Consider the following 24,033-nt stretch of genomic DNA (forward strand, 5'->3'; position numbering starts at 1 on the left):
CTTTCTCATACGGGCTCCGTTTTTTACATTCTTTATATGCACGCGTAGGTAAAATTAGGCTCTACAACTTTTGTTTAGACTTCGTTGGCTAATTTTGAATTTATTTTTAATATTATTATTTTTAACAAACCAGGACTGGTAAATCTGTTAAAAATTCATAACTTCTTCATCCGACATCCGTTTTCGTCAGACTTTTTACCGTTGTACTACTATTGACGAGATATTCAGTTCTCGTTCAGGTTGTGTCGGCTAAAAATCACTCGATCTAAAATTTGAGTTTTTAGCTGTCTACTGCTAAGCTGAAACTTAGAAAAATCATAACTTCCTCATACGAAGTTAGATTTTGGCGTTCTTTTTATCGAACTTCCCGGTTTAACGAATACTATGACTTTCGTTTAGATCACTAAGGCTAAAAAGTAGTTTATCAATAACTCACTTTTTACGTCATTCGGCGTCGTGCCGGTTTTGTCGTGGATCTTCGATTAGTCATAATTTCTTCGTTATAACTCGGATTTCGACGAGGTTTTCACATACAAGTTTCTAACGAGATTATTTACAACTTTCAATAATAAAATTTTACATATTTCAAATTTTATATTTTTGCTAAATTTCTCTATTTGACTTTTAATTGGAATTTCATAAGACTTCCAATATTTTCTGAGTGATTGTAAACATAGTTTTACTTCATTTCTAGTAAAAACTATCTGTTAGAACTCAACACTCAATTTCACATAATATTTCATAATATTATTTTCTTTTATAATTTACAATACACGATTTCAAAACGTGTATGTTACAATTTATAGGAGTGCAAAAAGGTTTAAAAAAAACAAAAAAAAATACAATTAGCCGTTATAGCAAAAATAAATAAATAAAAATTACTTTTTAACCGTTGAATAACGGTTCAATTTCAAAAAAAAAAAAAAGGAAATTACAATCAATCGCAGCAAGAGAGAGAGAGAGAGAGAGAGAGAGAGAGAGAGAGAGAGAGAGCGGGAGAGGCTCCTCTCTCCGTTTCCCGCACATCGCTTCCCCGCATCGACGGTGCGGTGTTCCGCCGGACAGGAAGCTCCCCGCGCCCGTTCCCCGCTCCCACTCCGTCCGGCCTTAACCACAACCTCTAAGTTCATATTAGTGAAAACACTTTATATAAATAAAAAAAAAATTAATATTGGAGACAGGGATAGAAATGAAATGTATTGATTTGTGGGGGTTTTATAAAATTTATTCTACTAAAGAGTGTTGACTAAACCCGAATTACAATTCCACTGTGTTTTATGGGATTAAATTTTGAAGGGAAGATCAAAATATGAAATTCCAGTAACATGCAACATTCCAAAAAAAAATGCATTAAACTTATAAAGGGGTGAAACAGTGATAACAATTACAATCATAATAAAGTTTTGATTATTAACCCAAAACATGTGAAACATCTTTCTGAAAAAAATGATAACAATTACAATCATAATAAGGTTTTGATATTATGCGGCAGGTATGCTGATTTGAATTTTGACCTATGCATAAGTAAATTTGGGTGTCATTAACAACACACAATTCCAGAAAGTGTAGCATCTTCCAAACCCGACAAAAAATCTTAGGATATAACTCTATTAAATATTTAAAAAATGTATAAATTGAGTTTTTTTTTTTTTTAATTTTTTAAATTTTTTTTATCAAATATTTTATCTAGCTAAAAATAAATTTTCAAATTTAATGTTTTTTGTAAAAATGTTTTTTTTTCAACTATGTTTTTGGAGTTTTATAAAAATTAAAGAATATTTTTTGCATCCAAATTAATAGAGAAGTTACATGTTTGTTTATGCCGCTATATTAGAAAAATATTCTTTTTCAAAATAATTTTGTTAGGAGCTAACATTTTATTTTAAAGGAATTCAAGTTTTTTCTTTTAAAAACTAAGACATATATTTTTTGTTCTCCAAACTAAAAATATATCATAGAGGTTTGTTATCTTTTCCTTACCATCATAATCAGAATATCACAACAATACATTCAATCCATTTATTTCATTGTTCATACCATCAAGAAGATTCACCAAATACTCAAATACATACATATTTAACAATTAATACCCACAATATTGACCAACTAACATGACGCCTCACATATTCAGAAGCATATCCAAAATATGTCGCAACTCATTGACAACCTTTTCGATTTTCATCCGTTGTGATGGGGAGTCCATGGAGCATGATACTCCAATCTTGATAGTTGAAGACAAACATTCCTCTATATTCTTTGCATTTTTTAACGTACATTTTGTATCAATAACATCCTCTTGAAGAAAATTCAAAAGATCATGATCAATAACATCGGTTACATGGTCTGGCAACGCCATGTAAGCAAACTTATGAATATTAAGACCTTCATTAAAGGTGTTGTCTGTCGGCCTTTTCCCTGTCATCGTCTCCAACAATAGTATTCCAAAACTGTAGACATCCCCACTACTTGTCATCTCATTACCGATACCATACTCTGTAACTTATAAGCAATTGCTTTAGAAAAAGGTATTAACATTAACATAATTAATAAATATGAGCACAGTTTAAGGAATACGTGAACTTTACCTGGAGGTGCATACCCAATTGTTCCTCTAATGCCACTTGTGCTATTTTGGTTTGAATTTGTTCCAAGAAATTTAGCTAAACCAAAGTCTCCAACATGAGCCACCATTTCATGATCAAGCAGAATGTTGCTAGGCTTTAGATCACAATGAACGATAGTTGGTAGGCAGTGATTGTGAAGATAATCAAGTGCAGATGCCACATCGATGAGAATATTTATTCTTTGAAGAAGGTTGAGCCTCGATTTAGTCGCACTTGAATGCAACCAATCATGTAAACTCCCATTGGGCATGAACTCATACACTAGAGCTTTGAATTCATTGCCTTGAAAGTCAACGCTTGAACATATATTTATTATCTTCAATAGATTTCGGTGTCGAATATTCCGCCATGCTTCACACTCTGCTATAAAGCTTTTGTGAGCTCCTCGAGTTTGAAGACGTAGAACTTTGACTGCAACAAATTTATCATCATGATCGGTGGTTCCTTTGTAAACAGAGCTGAAGCCACCCTCGCCGATTAAATTATCTTTAGAGAAGCCATTGGTAGCCTTGAGAAGTTGACTGTATGACAATACTTGCATATTGGATTGTGCTTCCGGCGATGATTGACATGGTTGGTCCTTCTTTTTCTTACACCAAACATACACAAAACATAAAACGATGGAAAAGGTGGATGCAATCGGAATGAGTAGTATTATGAACAAAGGAAACCTTTTTTTATGATTTCTATTCATCTTGTTGCATTTGGGCAACCCTAGTTCAGCCAAACCACCACAAAGCTTAGTATTCCCCAAAATAGAGAATGCACTTGAATTGGCAAACACTCCTATCACTGGTACTTCACCCTCAAGATCATTAAATGACAGGTTTACATATTCTAATAAGATAAACCCTTCCAAGAATCGAGGAATTTGACCCGATAAATTATTATGAGAAAGATCGAGTTTTGAAGCTCCTCTCATGGAACTTAATGACGATGGTATCGTGCCTTGAAATAGGTTTCCCTTTAAGGAGAAGAATACAAGGCTAGTGCAACTGCCAAGGCTACTAGGAATGTCACCTGATAAATTATTATCAGACAAATCCAGAGAAGTCAACATCGTGAGTTTCCCAACCTCTATTGGAAGTGACCCAGACAAATTGTTTCGAGAAAGAATTAATGCTATGCTTAGAGTTGAAAGTTGAACAAGTTGTATAGGTATTTTGCCATTGATTTTATTATCATTAAGATACAACTCCGAAAGTTGATGACAATTTCCTATGCTTGATGGAATATGCGATTCCAATCTGTTGAAACTTATGTCAAGTGTTATCAACAATGATAAGTTCCCAATAGCATCAGGAATTGGCCCCAAAAATTGGTTTCTAGATAGATCAACAATTTGTAGCTTTTGAAGCTTACCGAAGGTGGAAGGGATTTTTCCTGTGAATCCATTACGTGCTAATACTAAAGTCTCTAAGCCAACTAGATTGCCTATACTTGAAGGAAGATTTCCATATAAATAATTGCCTTCTAAATTCAAAAGACCGAGTTGATCAGAAAGATTACCAATTGTTGTTGGCAGCACTCCTTGAAACTTGCAATTATCAAGACGTAACAGCTCTAATCTAGTGCAATTTCCCAAAGTATCAAGAAACTTCATAGAATCGGCTTCTCCAGATCTAAAGCTGTTAAAAGCTAAGGAGAGAAAATAGATATTTTTTAGTTTTCCAAAGTCTGTAGTCAGCTTCCCGCTAAAATTGTTGTTATTCACTTCAAGAAATGTCAAATTGGACATATTCGATATCGAGGGTGAAAGAGGTCCAGTCAGCAGGTTCCTTGACAACTGAAGGAGCTCAAGATTCGGGAGCATTTCACCTATGGCTGAGGGAAGATCACCAGTAAGCTGATTCCTAGCCAAGGAAAAACGAGTTAGGAGCGAGAGGTTAAAAATGGAATGCGGGATGTTTCCATATAAGTTACAACCACCACAGTAAAATTCTGTTAAGCTTTTCCAATGGCCTAGGGTTTCTGGAATGCTCCCACCCAAGGGATTGTTTCTAGCAGAGAAAACTTTTATCGATGTTATATTCCCCAAGAAAGACGAGAGTCCACCTGTTAAGTTATTATCCTGAACACTAATTGCAGTAAGTTTCGAGAGAAAACCCAACTCTTTGGGAATGCTTCCAACTAGCTTGTTGGAAGCAAGACTAAGCCTTTCAATGTTAGAACAATGAGACAAGTTGGTTGGAATGACTCCTTCGAATTTGTTAATGCCAAGATAGAGGAAATTTAGTCTGGATAGACGACTGAGTTCATTAGGGATCGTTCCTTGAAAGCTGTTGTTCATGAGATCAAGCTGACGAAGGAAACTGAGGTTCCCTACATGAGGAGACAATGAGCCTTGAAGCCCTCGCGAATTCAGACTTAGAGAAGTCACTCTTCTATGACGCTTCCCACATGAAACACCCCTCCAATCACAGAAATGAAAGGAAGTGTTCCATGAGCTTAGTGGATCATTGGTGATCATCGACTTGAACTGCAACAACGCCTGATAATCAGTTTCATTACTGCCATGGGAAACAAAGATCATGGTGGTGGTAATCAGAATTGTTACAAGACTAGAAAAGTAGAAGGCTATACGAGACTTCATTTTTGGAAGTTGGAACTTAACTTAGGATTACAAAAAAATTTGGCTTTTAAAATTATACTGATCATTTTTTGCATGTTATCTACTTGACCAAATGTTAAGACAAATGAGGACCCTACGACCCATCAACATCACCAGGCCCTGTGCTTTCAATTTCTTTTTCCAGAACTTCATAGATATATGGTGATGAGAAGTCAAACGGGAAGAGCATCTTAATGGTGTTGGGTGTGGGTGGTTATGGAATTTATTTATGTGGGGCAACACTTAATTAATTACTTTTCAGTAGGTGGAGGAGAAGACCAAGTCCATATGAATTTTACTTCGGCTTTACTAGGACTAGTAATGTTCACTGTTCGGATAAAACCGAATTATCCAATTGGACAATTTGGTTCGGAGGTTCGGATTTTTGGATTGGTTTACAATAAAACCGAATTATTATTTTGGATTTTGGATTGGTTTTGGTTTATAAAACAGAAACCGAATAGTCCAAAAAAAACCGAATAAACATTTATTATTTATCTATTTATAATATATCTATAGTTTTTTATTAATTTTGTAATTTATTTTTTCAAATAGGAATGTTTCACCCGATAAAAAAACATTAATATGCATTTTCACTCAAAAGTTTTATAATCTATAAAATATTTAACTATAATATATATTTTTATTAGTTGTTTATAAATTACAAAACACAACTAAGTAATTTGTTTTTGCTTCTTGTGTAAAGTCTAGTAATATTATAATTATTTGTCATTTTAAAATGTTTTGGTTTTTGAAAACCGAATTCTAAAAACCGATCCAACCGAATTGTAATTGGATCGGATCGGATTGGATTTAAATTTAGTTTGGACTATTCGGATCCATGTTTTGAAAACCGAAATCAATTTGGATTCACTTGATCGGATCGGATCAAACCGATCCATCCAAACGAACACCCCTAGGCTTTACAACTTGTTTACACATTATACATCATCTTTGAAATCACTGTCCCACAAAAACAAATAATGTCTGGTTCAAAAATATATACACTTAGATCGACACAGATTAAAATGAGCCATATTTCTAAATACTATTCTTGAACCAGTGTTTACCATAAAAATTCAAACGTTTATTAATCGGTTTGGCTATTTGGGCTTGAATTGGACAGCCCCCAAAAAAACGGGCTGGTCTAAGACCAGCTGTGGCCTTGTGGGTCGGTCATGGACCCAAATTGGATACCTGGTTTCTTTGTTCAACTTTAACTCTTTAAGCTCAATATTTTTCAGTTGCAATAAAACTCGTAATTTATGATCGCTTATTGTTTTGTCAAATTTAATCAGTAGAGTGAAAAACAAGTTTCTTACTTGTATTTTTTGATAAATAGGCTGCTTACATGGCTTGGTCAAAATAATAATATTGTCAAAATTATGTTGAGGGTTAGGAGCCACAAATCGAGATAAACAAGAAAAAACATCTTTTTGAAAGTGATCAATAGAAAGGAAGTCAATTTGGTTAAGGCAATTGCTGTTTGAATAATAATCATTTATATATAAATCTATCAGCCAGATTGAGATGATAATTTATATTGTAGTCTAGCTATCTAGGGCTATTCAGTGTTTAGATAAAATCGAATTGTCCAATTGGACAATTTGGATTGGATTATTTGGTTCGGATATTCGGATTTTTGGATTGGTTTTCAACTAAACCGAATTATTATTTTGGATTTCGGATTGGTTCTGTTTTATAAAATAAGAACCAAATAGTCCCAAAAAACCGAATAAACGTTTATTATTTATTTATTTATAATATATATCTATAGTTATCTATTAATTTTGTAATTTATTTTTTCAAATAGGTTAAAAACGTTTCACCCGATAAAAAAAACATCAATATGTATTATATCTCAAAAATATTTTATCTATAAAATATTTAACTATCATATATCTTTTTAGTAGTTGTTTATAAATTTAAAATCACAACTAAATAATTTGTTTTCACTTCTTGTGTGAAATTGGGTAATATTATAATTATATGTTGTTTTAAAATGTTTCGGTTTTTGAAAACCGAATTATAAAAACCGATCCAACCGAATTGCAATTGGATCGAATCGGATTGGATTTGAATTTAGTTTAGACTATTCGGATCCATGTTTTGAAAACCGAAATCAATTTGGATTCACTTGATTGGATCGGATCAAACCGATCCATCCAAACGAACACCCCTATTAAGCTATCTGGTTTTAAATAGCAATCGGGATTTTGATGTTGGTTATGGAACTAATATAGCAATTCTTGATTTAATTTACTGAATTACAACTAAGCTATTTTAGATGCATGGGCAAATTACATTTTCCACTTTACTACTGATACATATGTTCTTCCCTCCCTTAATGAAGTGGAATACTTTGTTCATTTCTAAAAAAGTTATATGGGTCTATACTGCTCTTAACTTGAGCCAATCTTTTAAAATTTCCCTTAAAGTATTTCTCACCCCATTTACGAGCTTCAGAGTAAGTCGTGTTTGCATGTGGGTTTGTTCCGAGGTCAAGATCTCGATAATTAAGGTACGCACTTCTCGGGTGTTTCGAGACATGAGGTTCCATGTACCTATACAACGCCCTAAGCCAATGTATATGCTCGTTTGATGCCCGAACACCATTCACTTCCCATTTCACCAAATATTGTATGTTGTACAAATTCCCTTCTCTATGTGGGAATGGAATACGAGATTCTGGGATCTCACTCATCCGTCCACCATACGGATCCATTATCAAGAACACAAGTTTTTGTTGAAGGAACTTTTTCCGTATTATTTCAAATACGTGTTTTGGTATAGTTTTCGTCACAAAATCGGATTTTGCCTTGAAGTAGCTTACGTAAGGGTCGGTTTCATTTCCAAGTAACACCTCCAAAGGTTCCCCACTCGTGAATCCTGCAAAGTAGAGAACCGACTCTATCCAACTCATTTCGGTACAATCTTCTGGCTCTAACCCTAGTTCCGGGAAGCTTTCGTCCATTAACGGGATTAGATCTTTGACTTCTCCCAAGAACAACGAGTTAAACAACGCTTGAACGGATGTATTCTTATCATCGTGTATATATTGTATAATTACTCTAATGAAAAGTTCATTTTGAACCTTATGCGCAACATGTTGCCATCGATGGACAATTTCGGTATTTTGTCGATTCATGCTTTTGTGAACGTTGAACACCGTAACTTTTGGCGGAACCCTAACGAGTTTGATTTTCCATGAGATAATAACACCAAAGCTCGCTCCTCCACCACCTCTAATTGCCCAAAAAAGATCTTCACCCATTGTTTCCCGATTAATGAGCCGCCCTTTCGCGTCTATTAAGTAAGCGTCGATGATGTGATCGGCCGCTAGGCCGTATTTCCTCACCATGGCACCGAACCCTCCACCGCTAAAGTGGCCACCAACACCGACACTTGGACATATCCCCGCCGGGAATCCGTGAGTTTGACTTTTCTTTGCGATGTGGTAGTAAAGCTCCCCGAGTGTGGCCCCCGATTGGACCCATGCAGTTTCATGCTTAATGTCGATGGTAATTGAACGAAGGTTTCTCATGTCAATAATGATAAAAGGTGTTTTGCAAATGTATGAAAGGCCTTCATAGTCATGGCCACCGCTTCGGATCCTGACTTGGAGTCCTTGTTCTCGGCTACAAAGAATAGCTGCACGTATCTCGGCTTCGTTTTCTGGTGTGACAATTCCAACTGGTCTTTTAGATGCAGTTGAATTAGAGCACCTAGGATTGTGTTGAGAAGACACTAGGGATGAGTACATTGGCATGTCTTGTGTGTACACGTATCTTGAGGTTGTAGCAAACGGGACAAAGGATTTATTCATACAAGAAAGAAATGTTTTGCGGGTTGCAATTGCATCGATAGGTATTGTAGATCCAATTGCAACCAAGAAAACATAAGTTACTACTAGAGGGAGATGGGCCATAACTTTTGCTAAGGTTTACTTTGTTGGTGTTCTTCTAAGTGGTTATTTATAGGATAATGACGATGAAATTATAGGGTTAGAATAATTGCAGGCAAGCATTTGTCATCAACAATAAGGGGTACGATAATTACAATGCAAAGAAATGACCACTTCCCTCTTATTTAAAGGTATAAATGCAAGAGATGTCATCTTTGATAGTGCTTATATACTGTACTATAACGATTAATGTAAGATTCTCTTTTAGACATAAATACTATCCTATGAAAAATTAACCTATGTCTCTTGAAACTGAAAAAACAATGTTAAAAGATGTATTTGGAAAATATAACTTGCCAAGACGAAATGTAATGAGGCAAAAAAAAAATTTCTTAAAAATTCATTTGGTTCTCAATTCAAATGGTGTTCGACTGTCTGTTCAAGTTCTTCAATCAAATAATTGTGGATTTTGGAACTAACAAATATCCAATTAAGTATGATTTTTGTTTTTTATAATCCTTTACAAACATCTTTTTATTTTATATGTTATACTAGAGAATCTCTCTTGTTCGGCAACACTTTATTTTTTATGCTTGTGTACGTCGCATTAGGTGATTTTATTGCATTAGTTTTTATGTTTAGACAAAAATGCAAAAATTATCACTATGATATGCATTTTTTCAGGAAACGTACAAATCACTAAATAAGAACAAAATAATCCACTAAATTGAAATGACTAAACAAAATAATCCACTAAATTGAAATGACTAAATGGCCCCTGTTTGATTTCTTTTTGATTTTTTTAAATAAATAAGAACAAAATAATCCACTAAGAACACCTGAAATCATCATTCAAGAACATCTTTATCTTCATCACGATTGAGAACCAAAAGTGAGTAGTCTAACCATTGGTTCCTGAAATTAGCAAGAACACCTGCAACTCGAACACAGATCCAAATCAAGGTTCTCTGAGCATCAAGATTAAAAAGACATTAAAGTTTGGTAATACCAAATCATTGCTGGAGAAGCTCACAGATTAATGAGAATCATCAACATAGCTGCATAAAGATTATGACTGTAAGTAGACTGGATCCAAGGTGTGGACTAATTACTTAATACAGAGGGATATTGCAAAGTAATTCGACAGATTTAAAATCTCTAACATACAGTTACAAATTGATATGCAGTGGCTTTACAACTCAAATATATAGATTCGAGATTAAGAATTTCACAAAAAGGATTTACTAACAAAACGAAAGAACTAAAATCAATATGTGAGAATTGAATCGATTAAAACAATTATCTGATTGACAAACCTAATAGACTTCAGAGTAGTGTATGAATTAGTAAGAAATCGATTACTAACCTTTTAGATTTTCCTTGTCAACGTTGTATGAACACAAGCACACAAAAGTATTACCAGAGCCGGATTAGCGCTTGGCCGCGGAAGCGAGGGATTGGCATTCCAAGATACAAAATTGGTTGAAAGTGAAGGCGCATTAATCTCGGTGACCAAAATTAACCTAAAACCCTAAACCCTTAAATCGATCACAAAATTAACGATTCTAATCAAATTTACAGTCGATGCTTAACGGATTATGGAGCATTGCTTATCGAATTGCAAGTGATTACTAATGAAAAGAATAAGAGTGATGCACAGAGTTATCGCTCAGACAGATGGAACACGAATGTTGATTGCATCTTTATATAATCAGAAAGAATGATTATATGATTTTTCTGGCACGACGTTGTTGGAGAATGGAGGAGACAGCAGAGAAAGAACAATGTACCAGGAGTTTGTGTTTGAAGCTTCAACGAAGGAGCCGACAAACTCGTTTGATGGTTCCAGGAATGGGTGGAAGACTTTTTTTTTTTTTTTTTAATAAATATATTCCATATATATTATCTTGTAAGAATTAAAAATATGAGTTTTGATATATTTTTTTTATATTTTTTAGTAGGTATATAATCTTATAAATATTAAAGAAAATTAAAAAAAAAAAAAAAAAAAACTGACCAATAGCATGGCGGGAAAGAGTGCGGCACCCCCTCCCCCATCTCTTTCCCGCAGCTTTTTTCCCTCACCTTTCCCTCACCCACGAAGTGGTGTGCAGGAATGAGGGAAGCTTCCCTCACCCCTTTCCCGCACCCACTCTTTCCAGTCTAAAAACACATTTGTGCTTTCTGGTATGCATATAGTTTGAGAGAGAACACCTATATTTTAATTTAATAAAATACTAATTTAAATAGAAAAAACATTAAATAAGAAAAACAAATTATTGAACTTTTGTGTTTGCTCCTTAATTTTTTTTACATTCGGACCATACTTATAATTTATTTTTGTTGCGTTTTTTTGTGTCTACCTTATTGGAAATGACTAATATCCTTCATATTTATTTTACAATTATTTTTTTGTTTTTATAATTATTTAAAATTTAGAAATATATATATATATATATATATATATATATATATATATATATATATATATATATATATATATATATATATATATATATATATATATATATGGCCCACCCCTAAAATAAGAAATTCTCTCAGCAACCATTCGTTCCCTTGCTTCCAGTCGTTCCATCCTTTTGATTAAGGACTGTGGCACAGGATTATCGTCAGACTGCGGTTTAGTAATCTTGACTGCGGCCAGGATTTGATCAACCTTGGATTGAAGATTGAGAAATTCTTTTCTTGAGACGACCATCTTTTTCTTCTTTTTCTTCTCCTTTGGCTTTTATAGACTAATTTGTTACATATATGTGATATTATATGTTAACTAGGATCATAGAGTGTGTTCAAGACTTCACTTGACACCTAGCAGTCCTACATCTTCAGTTCATCCGTACCACTCACTACAGGTGAGTTCATACCCCTTAATCAATGTTTTAAATGTTTTTAAATGTTTCATGGGGGGATACAAGTAGAATCATGCTAGTCGAAATGTCGATTAAGAAGAAGATGGTGGGGACTAATCGGAATGTCGATTAATTTGAGAGAGATATAGGAAGAAGATGATGATGGTGCTTGAACAACTAGGTGATGGGTCAATGGTTGTTTGGTGAATGAGATAATGAGGTAGACGAAGGAAAATGTTGGGTGGGACCCACAAAAAAAAAGATTTTCATTTTAATAACTTTTGAATAAAGAAAATAATTAAAATAACCAATAAGGGTATTTTGGTCTTTTAAATCAACCAGGGACCAAAAACGCAACAAAAGCAAATTATAGGGACGGTCCGGGTGCAAAAAAAAAAGGTTAGGGACCAAACACAAAATTTTGACAAACCATAGGGACGATTTTAGTAATTTGTTTAGGAAAATAATCATCAAGAGGGTATATTAGTCATTTCAGTGTACCAAGGAACCAAAACCACAACCAAAGTTTCTCAAAAGGACCATCAATCTAAAAAATTTGAGGCTTTGACCAAAACTCGGAAAAAATACATACCACAGCGACCGACCATTTTTGCAGTTTTGTCTTATGTTTGTGTAGGTTATTTAAATAAAAGTCCATAACTTTACACAAAAAAAGTTATGCCCAAAGTAGTTTTTTGGTTCGTTAATGCCCAAACATATCGGAAAATTATTTCACTTTTTCCCCTTAGTCAAAATTTACCTTCTGGGGCCAGTCATCATTGCCATAGAAGCCCTCATATTTACATATCACCTCCACCACCACCACCTTCATCCGCCACACACAAACTGATGGGTTTTGAGTATTACATCAATCCTATGGTGCACATGCAAACCCTAAAGCTTTGGATCTAGGTTTCTCTAATTGTACATGCAAATCATCCAAAGCTTGTAAACCCTAATACTAGCATACAAAATCGAAAACAATAACTAAAATAAGTTTAGATGATTACTTTTCAATTGTAGCAAGAATCTTCAACCTTTGAGAGCTTTAGTATCACAAGTGTAATACCTCTAATCGATCACAAACACCAAGGCAAGTTGGATGATCTTTGGAGAGAGGGGAAGGAGGATCAAAATCGGCTCTTGATCTCTAGGGTTCAAGTGGTAGCCGAATTGTGAAGTCCTATGGTCCTTTATATAGGTGAGCTGCTAGGGTTTCAATCAAAACCCTAATTGGATTGCTTAAGCCTTAAGCAGTCCACAGGAACCTTCCAGAACAAGGCCTTAAACGAATTCAATGTGGGCTTCCCACTTTGATTTCGTCTACCCCTTTCTAAGGGATCCTCAGCCCAAAATCCAATTATCTTATAAATGCAATTCCAGTCCCCTAGGTTCAACTAATATCTTTTGACCATAAAATTAATTTCTTAATTAATTCTTGACCAATATTAATTAACCAATGTGATTTCTCTTTTAATATATTATTCATATAATATATTAATAAACCATAATAACCTCTTTCTCCATTAATTATCCAGTCAAGTTGCTCTGGTGAAGGCAACCCAAAAGGACCATGTTACAACCGGGTCAAGTACATACCAAATATAGTTATGGACTTAGACACCTAATCCAACAGTCTCCTACTTAGATAAGTCTAATAACTATATATGCAAGTACGACTTCAAAATCCGATTAGCAATCGTAGCTCTCAAAAGTCGTTGTCGAACTCTGACACGTCCTTTAGATAAGGGATCGTATAGTCCTTTGTTCTCAAGATATCGTGTGGACAATCACATGGAACATAGTCATACTTATTGTCCAGTAGTCTGTTTCTCGATCTCTAATTCGTCTGACATAGAACTCAATTGAACACATCAATTTTGTCCTAACCTGGCCCGACACATAATTTGTCACAACTAGAAATTTTGTGTCTTGTAATCACTACACTCAAGTAAAATGTAGAATAAAAAACTTAAGAGCATGTATGATGCTTACTCTATGACAACAAAACTTCAATCCAATACACCATACAAGTACTACAAATAGTCAACAAGCAATTGGAAACCCTGGAAGTTCTTGTTAGGTCCATTTTGGGCTAGGACTTCCTTATTGGACTCAATGGACCAATAAGCTTCCAATTTGACTATCATGGGATTAGAACCTTTAAATGGGCTCTAATTGGACCCACATTTATTTCAACATTTTGGGCCATATTGGGCCTAGAATGAAATAAATTAAATATTATGAACCATAATTAACCTAAACTAGCCCAACAAAGTATAAAAATCACACTTATATTTTATAGGGCCAACAATCATCAAACCTAACTCTAGTATGGGCTTAGGGGCAATAAAGCCCAAAAATCTTTTCCTTCTCTTCAAATTTCGGCCCAAGCCCGTGAAGAAGGAAGAGTTGACTTTCATAGCCACCTCATTTTTGCATGTTGGTTCTCCATGCAACCTATCCCATACTTCCATGCACATGTCACCTCAAGATCTACTTCTTCTCCCTCTCTCTTATTCTCGGCCGAACACACACACATACACTCACAAAAATTCATTTCATCCTCTCTAAGTTTTGAAGGACATCTCCTCCCTCCTTCTAAATTTTTGAGATTTAAGGTCATTCCAAGGAGATTTTTCACAAGGACTACCATCCAAGGTAAGTTTATACTTAAATCTATGATCTAGGTTCCTTGATTTATCAAACATCTCATCTTAACTCATAAAAATTTATGGTCTAACTCCCTAGAACCATCTAAGTCCGAAAATCTCCTCAAGAAGTTGTTAGGGCCGAAAACAACATCAAACTTCTTCCATTCTCCTCCAAAACCGAAACCACACCCAAAGGTGAGCTTCATACCCCCTATTTTTCGGTTTTTATAAGTTTTGTGGGGGGGAATACAAGCAAATGTGTAGATCTATGAGTATATGTATGCTTTGTATGATTTCTATGTTTATTTACATGTTCTTATGTGATTACGGTGTTGAAACTAGTCAAAATGTCCTTAAAATCGAGATTTGCATTAGGATGTATGAAACAAGTGTTAAACATATTATTACACACAAATCATTTCTAGAAAAATAACCAAGTTGGTTAATATGAACTCATTAGGCTAAAAATCCCATTTTTGGACTCAAAATGTTAAAAATATAAGGTTAAACGGCCCAAAATGACAAAATACAAATTCTGATGGATGAAATGAGTCAAAACAGTTTCAATAATGTATTTTTCTGGAAATATTCTCTTTGAAGGATTAAATGTGAAATTTTTAAGCATAATGGGCCAAAAATGAATTTTTCGGCCCAATAAAGCCCAATATGCGAGATTTTCAAATTAGAGGGGCTGAAACTGTGATTTTCTGTAAAACAGGGGACTACTAGTGCTCCAAGTCCATTTCAAGGGTTAAAAATGCTTTTCATATTTAAAAGGGACCAAAAATGCAAAAATTTTCTATTTTGGGCCAAAAGTGTAAAAACTGCGAACATAAGGGTTTCAGCCGAGAAAAATTTCATTTGGTGGACTAAAACTGTTTTTCAAATAACTTTGGGCTGAAAAATAATTTTTCTACAAGTTTTGATACTAAAGTGTCAAGAAAAATGGTTTGAGGACTAAAATAGAAATTTATTTTATACAAAGGGTTAAATGTGTAAATTATCCAAAAAGAAAGGGACTGCAATAATGAAACATCCTAATGTTTTAGACAATAAATCCGACATGATGAAATACTAGCACCTCGACTATCGGCGAATTATAATACACCTTCAACACCAAAAATCGTTATCAAACGAATTGATTCGGTCTCGAATCAATAATGAATCCGAAATTACTAACACGACGAAACTTCAATACACACGCGGAAAATTCGGGAAGTCAATACACACGTGAGAATACACCAGACGTCGATACACCGTCTTTCGGCCCAAAAGTTTCAAATCGTGTTTGTTGGGCCTAGCTAGCCCAATGACATGATCTTTAGGCCCGAAGAAAACTCGCTTACATGTAGTTGGGTCTTATATGACCCAATTTCGTGTAAAAGGACTTTTACAGGCTTTGTGTTGTTGGACCCCAAGGGCCCTCTGGTGCTGCTAGTAAAGTCGAGAATTCACCAAATTTGAGTCGGGCTAAGGGCCCTTCGCATTCACAATAGCCTTGAACGACTTACGGAAAATATCGGGGCTTCGTACCCTCTTTTCCTCCTCGGTTGTGGGGCTACAAGAAGTCCGGGTGTTTGGATTAAGTGAATAGTGCGAGCGACGCCTAAGGGATCATTTGTATGGTTGTAAACTAGTCATTTTCATTAATGTGTGTTTATAACAATTCACAATCCATAATTAATCCAACGTCACCGGGACTCAACGAATACACCTGTCGTAACGAAATAACAGGATATAAATTATTTGATGCAAAGTATTAGGAAAACATCGGGTTTTCCTAGGGTTTTCAATTAATACACCTACGAGTTACATACCGAGTTTTACAAATTGTATTTTTACATTTATAGAAACAAACAAGCATACTTACGGATCTTCACACCTTTTATACTATGCTCTTTTCAGAAAATATCGGATTTTCTGGCGATTTTCAAAACAATACAAACCACTATATTTCAAACATTACTTATGAACTCACCAACATTTCATATGTTGACGTTTTTCAAAATACTTGTATTCTCAGGTAACAGGTAAATCGAAAAGGAAAAATGTACTCAGTAACGTCTTGCTGTTGTTTTAATTAGTACCGAACAATTTACTTTTGGGCATGTAATATTATGGATCAATGTACTGAATGTAAACGCTACCAGTTGTAATATTCCAATGCTTGGTAATGTATGATGTTATGTTTCATGTATATTCATTGTGATGGTATTCAATTGAGTCACAATAGCCCTCGGACGTTTCCGCCGTCTGGTTCGGGGGTGTGACATAATTCAAACCAAATCATCGAGGGGCCCAAGATATCACTTTTACTCTTGTAGGAATGGAAATGGGAACGGATCACCATGGACTTCATAACCAAGTTGCCCAAGACAACGGGTGGTCTCGATACCATTTGGGTGATCATAGATAGGTTAACCAAGTCCGCACACTTCCTACCCATCAAAGAAACCGACAAGATGGAGAAGCTTACTAGAACCTACATCAGGGAGATCGTACGAGTGCATGGTATTCCCATATCCATTATCTCTGATAGAGATAGTAGATTCACTTCAAGGTTTTGGCAGTCGCTACAAAGTTCCCTAGGAACTAGGCTGGACATGGGTACAGTCTACCATCCGCAAACGGACAGACAAAGTGAGAGAACTATCAAAACCTTGGAAGATATGTTGGGAGCCTGTGTGATTGACTTTGAGAAGGCATGGGATACTCATTTACCCCTTTTCGAGTTTTCCTACAACAATAGTTATCACACGAGCGTAAAGGTTGCTCCATTCGAAGCCCTCTATGGCCGAAAGTGCAGATCCCCTTTGTGCTGGGTTGAGGTGGGCGACACGCAGTTAGCTAAAGGACGAGTTCCTGACAACACTCTCACAAGTCCAAAAATCATTCGGGAAACTGTTGGATTAATGTCTAAGTCCATAACTATAATTGGTAAGACTTGACCCGACCCGACATGGTCCATTTGGGTTGCATGGCATCATGCATTTGGATAGACTACAATGAGAGAGATAACACTTAAGGTTTGTTAATATAATATATGTTCTAATATATTAATAAGATTATTTAATTAGTATTGATCAAGAATTAATCTAGGATTAATTATGTGATCAAAAGAAGACTAATTAAATATATGGATTGATTGTGTAAATCATCCATACTTGTATAGTGGGCTAATGCTTCATGGATTGTCAAGTTGGGCTAAAACCCATAAGATGCTCCATGGTATATTTGAACCCATGGATCCAAGGAAATGGAAAGCCATGACAATTAGGGTTCACCCTAATTGTCACTAACTATATAAGCATCTTATTGTTGACAAAATCCGCACTAGAGTATGTGAGAAAGGGCTAGCCGATTTTCATGAAATGTCTATATTCTCTCAAGTCTTTCCAAGTGCATATGATGTTGTGTGAACCATTTGAGGTGTCACACTTGGGACATTAGGCACTCAAGCTTCATGAATACATTCTACATCAAAGAGGTATGTAATTCTAACTTGATATATTCATATGAATCAATGTTATTATGCTAGTTAGGATGAATACCTTGGAAAGTTCATATTTGCATGTATAATAGAGAAAACATAGATCCAAGGTATTTAGGGTTGCATGTACACTTAGGAGTGTTAGAATGTCACAACTAGGAAATTCGATGCCTTGTAAACATTTAACAATGATAACAAATGTGAACCAACAATGTGAAAGCATGTAGGATGCTTATTCAATAACAACAGAATATCAATCAAACACTTCATACAAGCACTGCAAATAGTAAACAAATAATTGGAAACCTTAGAAATCCCGGTTTAAGTCCATTCTGGACTAGGATTTCCTTATTGGGCCCAATGGGCCAATAAGCTTCCAATTTGACTATCTTGGGCTTAGAACTCTTAAATGGACTATAATTGGACCCACTTTCATTTATTTTAACATTTTGGGCCATATTGGGCCTAGAATGAGATAAAATACTTTAATGGGCCTTATTGGACCATAACAAATCCAATTAACCTAAATGGGCCATAAAATTTATTCTCTTTGATAAATTGGGCCGTGAGGCACCCTAAGAGTCCAATGAGCCGAAAAACAATCAACATGGGCCCATGATTTGGATTTAAGCACCAAAGGCTCAACAACTCTTTCTTTTCTTCCTTTCTCTCGGCCCATCTATATTTATATATAAAAAAAAGAAAGAGAAAAGAAATGGAAGTTGACTTTTGTTATGCCACCTCATTATTTTCTCTTGGATTTCCATGCATGTAACCCATATTTCCATGCAACCATCACTTCATTTAATCTCTCTCCCCCTCTCTCTTCTTCTCTCGGCCGAAACAACACAAACACACACACACACACACACACATCTCACTTGAACACTCTCAAAGAAACTCTCTCTTTTCATCACCAAGTTTTCGAGATTAGGAAGCTTTTCAAGGAGATTACCCCACAAATTCATCATCTAAGGTAAGATCATGCTTAAATCTATGATCTAACTCACTTCTTTTCATCAAAATCACCTCTTAATCCATTCAAATTCATGATCTTGCATCTTAGAACCCACTAAGTTCGAGATCCATCCAAGGAACTTGCTAGGGCCGAAAATAGCACCAAACTTCTCCCAATCTTCTTCAAAACCGAAACCACACTCAAGGTGAGCTTCATACCCCTTTCTTTTCGGTTTGTATGAGTATTATGGGGGAGGGGGGGAATACAAGAAAAATGTGTAGATCTATGTGTATATGTATGCTATGTGTGATTTGATGCATGTATGTGTGTGGTTTCATGTGTATTGTGATGAATATGTTACCAAAAAGGGTGTAAACCCGAGATCTAAGACATGAGAAAGGAAATAAACATAAATTAAGCTATCTTACACTAAACAAGTCAAGAATAATATCTTATAAGGTCATGATGAACAAATTCTAACATAAAACCCATTTTTGGGCTTAAATTGTCAAAAATACAAACTTGGGGTAAAAATCAACAAGTCACGGTTTATTGAAGGTTAAAAGAGTCAAAACAGTTTCTATAAATATTTTTCTGAACATTAGAAATTTCAAGGGACTTAAAATGTAAATTTTTAGCCTAATGGGTTAATTATGGGCTTCTCGGCCCAATAAGCCTCAAAATGCGAAAATGATAAGTTTGAGGGGCTGGAATTGTAACTTTATGTAAAACAGGGGCTAATTAGCATAAAAAATGTTTATAAGGGTCAAAATTGCTTTTCATTATCAAAAAGGACCAAAAATGTAAACTTTTTAGATTTTGGGTCAAAACTATAAAAGTTGTGAAAATGAGTTCCTACCCGAGAATCACTATTCTGGAGGGGCTGAAGCTATCAACAAAGTAAATTTTGGGTTAAAATTGTGTTTTCATCAAATAAATAATACAAAAGTGTCAAGAAAAGGGTTTTAAGGACTAAAAATGAAATTCTTTTATATAAAAGGACCAAAAGTGTTATTTTTATAAAGGAAGGGTAGTGAAAAGGGTCAAATTCCACTTTCAAACAAATTAATTCTTTAATACAAAATACAAGATCCACAACTACCGACGAAACGGAAAACAAATACACTCTCAACAACAAATATCGTTATAAAACGAATTGATTCGGTCTCGAATCAATAATAAAACAAAATCGTTAAACCAACGCATTTCAATAAACACGCGATAACTATGATGAGCTAACTTATAAACTTTGGGATTGGAAGTTTCAAATCATGCTTGTTGGGCCTTGCTAGCCCATTAACATGATCTTTGGGCCGAAAGGGAATATGCTTACGTGTTATTGGGCCTCCTATGACCCAATTTCATGTAAAAGGACTTTCAACAGCTCTAATGTGCTATTGGGCCCTAGTGGCCCATTAGTACTGCTAGTGAGGTCGAGAAGTCAAATGCGAGTTGGGCCAAGTGTCTTTCGCATTCCCGATAGCCTTAAATAACTCACAGAAATAACGGGACTTCGTACTCCCCTTTCTCCTCGGTTGTTGAGCTTATGAGAAATCCAGTAAACAGATTCAGGGCGTTAATCAAGAGTAATCATGGGGGTTGGATTAAGTGAGTAGTAACGGGCGACGCCTTTAAGGATCATTCGTAACATGTTGTTATAAACTAGTCATCTTTATGCGTGATTATAACGACTCACAAACCCTAATTAATCCAACGCTACCCGAGAAATAAAAAATCATTCGTCGTAACGGTATAACAATAGAGAAATCACTGTAGTTTATGTATTGGGAAAAGATCAGGTTTTCCTAGGAAGTTCAACATTTTCACTTGCGTGATTTATACAAAAGTTCAACAATTATACATGTTTTGAAAATCAACAAGCATATATTCACGGATCTTCACACTTTTTATAAACAATGATCTTTTTAGAAAATATCGGATTTTCTGGGTTTTACAAACTACACCAAATCATTTTACCACAACATTACTTATGAACTCACCAACATTTCATATGTTGACGTTTTTCAAAATAACTTGTATTCTCAGGTAACAGGTAAACCGAAGAATAAGTACCAAGTAATGTCATGGTGTTTTGCTTAAATTATTTATCAGAAAGTTTATGTTATGAAATTGTAATGTCTAAAACAATGTACTGGATGTAAATAATATCAGTTGTAATATTTCAATGCATGGTGATGAATTATGTTATGATTCATGTATATTCATTGTGATGGTATTCAATTTAAGTCACAAGAGCTCTCGGACGTTTCCGCCGTCTGGTTCGGGGGTGTGACATATAGTTATATAAATAAGGTTGGAAGGACTTAGGACTGATAACTCACTTTATTTCCTGTTCCTTGTTTGGTTGTGGACTTAGAGTACCCTGTTGTTTGTCTGAGTGTCGTTTGATCCTTAATTATATATTATGTATATGTGTATAGATATAAAAGCTTTTACCATAGTCCCAACACCTTTGAGTAGCAAAGGTGTATAAACATGCTCAGTCATTCAAACAACATTACTAGTAAACTTTAATAGGTATAGTTTAGAGTTTTACTACTCACTATTTCTAATACAATGAAACATACAAAAGTCAGTTCATTCATGAGTCAATACAAACTTACTATTATGAGAAACAGAAAGAACATACTATGATGATAAACTAAGAGAACATACAATACACTACACTATACAAGAGAACATACTATGATGAGAAACAAAGAGAACATACACTATACTATACATGAGAACATACAATACACTAGTACAGAGAGAACATACAATACATTAGAACATACTATACAAACACTAGAACACTCTAACATTAATGTGAGCCACTACTTCGTGGCATGGCAATCAATTGTTGTGTCATGTTTTGCAACCAGAGTCTCCTAGAAGGAGAGCGTGAGTTGGTGTATAGACCTATACGAGATTGACTATCCTACACCTTGCTGCTAGCTACAATGGGACCTGCAGGTTTACGGGTGACTAATGTCATGCCATTTCGATGCCTTAGAGCGTTGTGTTATACTATTCTATCAAGTATGGTTACAATCACATCACATTTTACCTTAATTAACAAACCGGTTTAAGGTAGCTAGTACACTGGTAGTTACTTACATATAATACTACTGTACACTGTTATTTTCCCATTGCATTCACATTGTGATCTTCTCGCATAAACAGTAATGTAAACTATATTTTGGTAATGATACTCATACTTGGGAAATATACACTTTTACAAACAAAACAACACACAAAACATTTGGGCCTTGGTAGAAGGTTACTTTTAGTAGAAAATATAGGATTTTCTAGGAGATACAAACATTTACTACAAACTCTTACAAACATTTACATTAAACATTTACTACAAACTATTACAAACATTTACATCAAACATTTACAAACACTTTCATACAAGCAATGACACTAAAATACTTATGAACTCACCAGCTTTAATGCTGATCTACGCTTTCAAAATAACTTGTATTCTCAGGTCACCAGCAGACAGGTACCGATGACCAGGTTTTGAGAAGATGGAGCACGTTCAAGACTCATCTCTTATTTTGATTCATATTTTTGGTGTCTTATAACTATACATAACACACTTGTATTAAAATTATATTATTAATGCAATGGATGATGTTTTTGCTTGTTTACTATTATGCATTGTTGTGATACTGTACATGATGTCCTCCGCCCCGGAACGTTTCTGCCGTTCAGGTTTTAAGGTGTGGCACAAAATTAGAGTGGGATTCCACTCTAAATTTCGTCCCCCTTATGCCCATGAAGATTCACAGCCCAAAACCAACTATCACACAATTGACAGTTCCAGTCCCCTTTATTTAATTAATCTCTTTCTGCCATAAAATTAATTCTTAATTAATTCTTGACTAATATTAATTAAACTATATCATTTCCATTTTAATATATTATTCTTATAATATATTAATAAACCATAATAACCTCTCTCTCCATAAATCATCCTGTCTAGTTGCTTCGGTGAAGGCAACCAAAAGGACCATGCACAACCGAGTAAAGTACATACCAAATATAGTTACGGGCTTAGACACTAATCCAACAGTTTAATCAAAAATTGATGCTCAATTTTCGGTTACAACTCGTAATTAAAAATGATATTAAATATAATGTTGGTTATGAATTGTGTTTTAATGACAATTTAATTGGTTGTTGGTTATGGTTTGTTGTATAAATACAACCATTCCTCAACCATTTGAGACACACCAAGAAAGCAACCAAAATGTACCGAGACCCGATTTTTTAGGTATTGGTTTTGTGAGAATTGTATTGATTTCAAGGTCTACTCGACGAGTTGGCTGCCCTACTCGTCGAGTAGCAGCGGGTTGGTTTGCGTGTTTTAGTAACCTACTCACTGAGACCAAGAAGGGACTCGACAAGTAGGAGCTGGAGGATGAAACCCTGATTTTCGGGGTTTTGCACCCTATTTAAGGACCACTTATCCCCCTTAGCCTCTCTTACTGCCTCCCTTGAGTTCAAAAACCCTAATTCGTGTGTGTTTCCTATATTTTTGTGCTTCTTATCTTGGAAGAGGGATTTTTGGAGTAAAAGCTTGGAGTTCAAGAAGTTTGGAGGGAGGAGTTGTTGTAGATTCGGATTCTTCTTTGTCTTGGCATCATTTTGGAGGTAACAAGTTGTTACCTTGACTCTCTTTTAGTTAGATCTCTCCATTTATCGGTTTGGGGCCCTTTTTAGGGTTTTGTGTGGTGATTCTCCGATCTGGGTCAAGATCTGAGGTTTGCAACCTCAGATCTGGACTCCTTTAGCCCCTCTTTGTCATAAAGTTTCAGCCCTTGTCAAGCTATGGCCTTTCCCTTACCTTGAGCCACTTCTTTAGCTTGTTTTGGGCCATTATCATCTTGCATGCACGTAAAGTTTGCAAC

General features: G+C 35.1%; 2 protein-coding genes across 3 annotated transcripts; both read right to left on the bottom strand.

Moving 5' to 3' along the window:
* Window positions 1–1,996: 1,996 nt before the first annotated feature.
* On the bottom strand, window positions 1,997–5,293 carry LOC111904357 (probable LRR receptor-like serine/threonine-protein kinase At3g47570). The gene is made up of 2 exons (XM_023900127.3): window positions 2,586–5,293; window positions 1,997–2,493 (listed from the first exon to the last, which is right to left on the bottom strand). The coding sequence occupies exons 1-2, from the start codon at window positions 5,215–5,217 to the stop codon at window positions 2,120–2,122; spliced, it is 3,006 nt and encodes a 1,001-aa protein (XP_023755895.1). The 5' UTR covers window positions 5,218–5,293; the 3' UTR covers window positions 1,997–2,119.
* Window positions 5,294–7,512: 2,219 nt separating this feature from the next.
* Window positions 7,513–11,004, bottom strand: LOC111904356 (berberine bridge enzyme-like 22). 2 transcript variants are annotated; one of them, XM_023900125.3, is made up of 3 exons: window positions 10,506–11,004; window positions 10,149–10,197; window positions 7,513–10,073 (listed from the first exon to the last, which is right to left on the bottom strand). In XM_023900125.3, exon 3 carries the CDS (start codon window positions 9,161–9,163, stop codon window positions 7,580–7,582), a length of 1,584 nt encoding a protein of 527 aa, XP_023755893.1. In that variant the 5' UTR covers window positions 9,164–10,073; window positions 10,149–10,197; window positions 10,506–11,004; the 3' UTR covers window positions 7,513–7,579. The 2 variants fall into 2 exon arrangements, with proteins under 2 accessions (XP_023755893.1, XP_052625223.1); XM_052769263.1 differs by having other exon boundaries at window positions 7,513–10,197; window positions 10,506–11,003.
* Window positions 11,005–24,033: the final 13,029 nt, after the last annotated feature.

This window comes from Lactuca sativa, chromosome 3 (assembly GCF_002870075.4).
Source record: "Lactuca sativa cultivar Salinas chromosome 3, Lsat_Salinas_v11, whole genome shotgun sequence".
Lineage (NCBI taxonomy): Eukaryota > Viridiplantae > Streptophyta > Magnoliopsida > Asterales > Asteraceae > Lactuca > Lactuca sativa.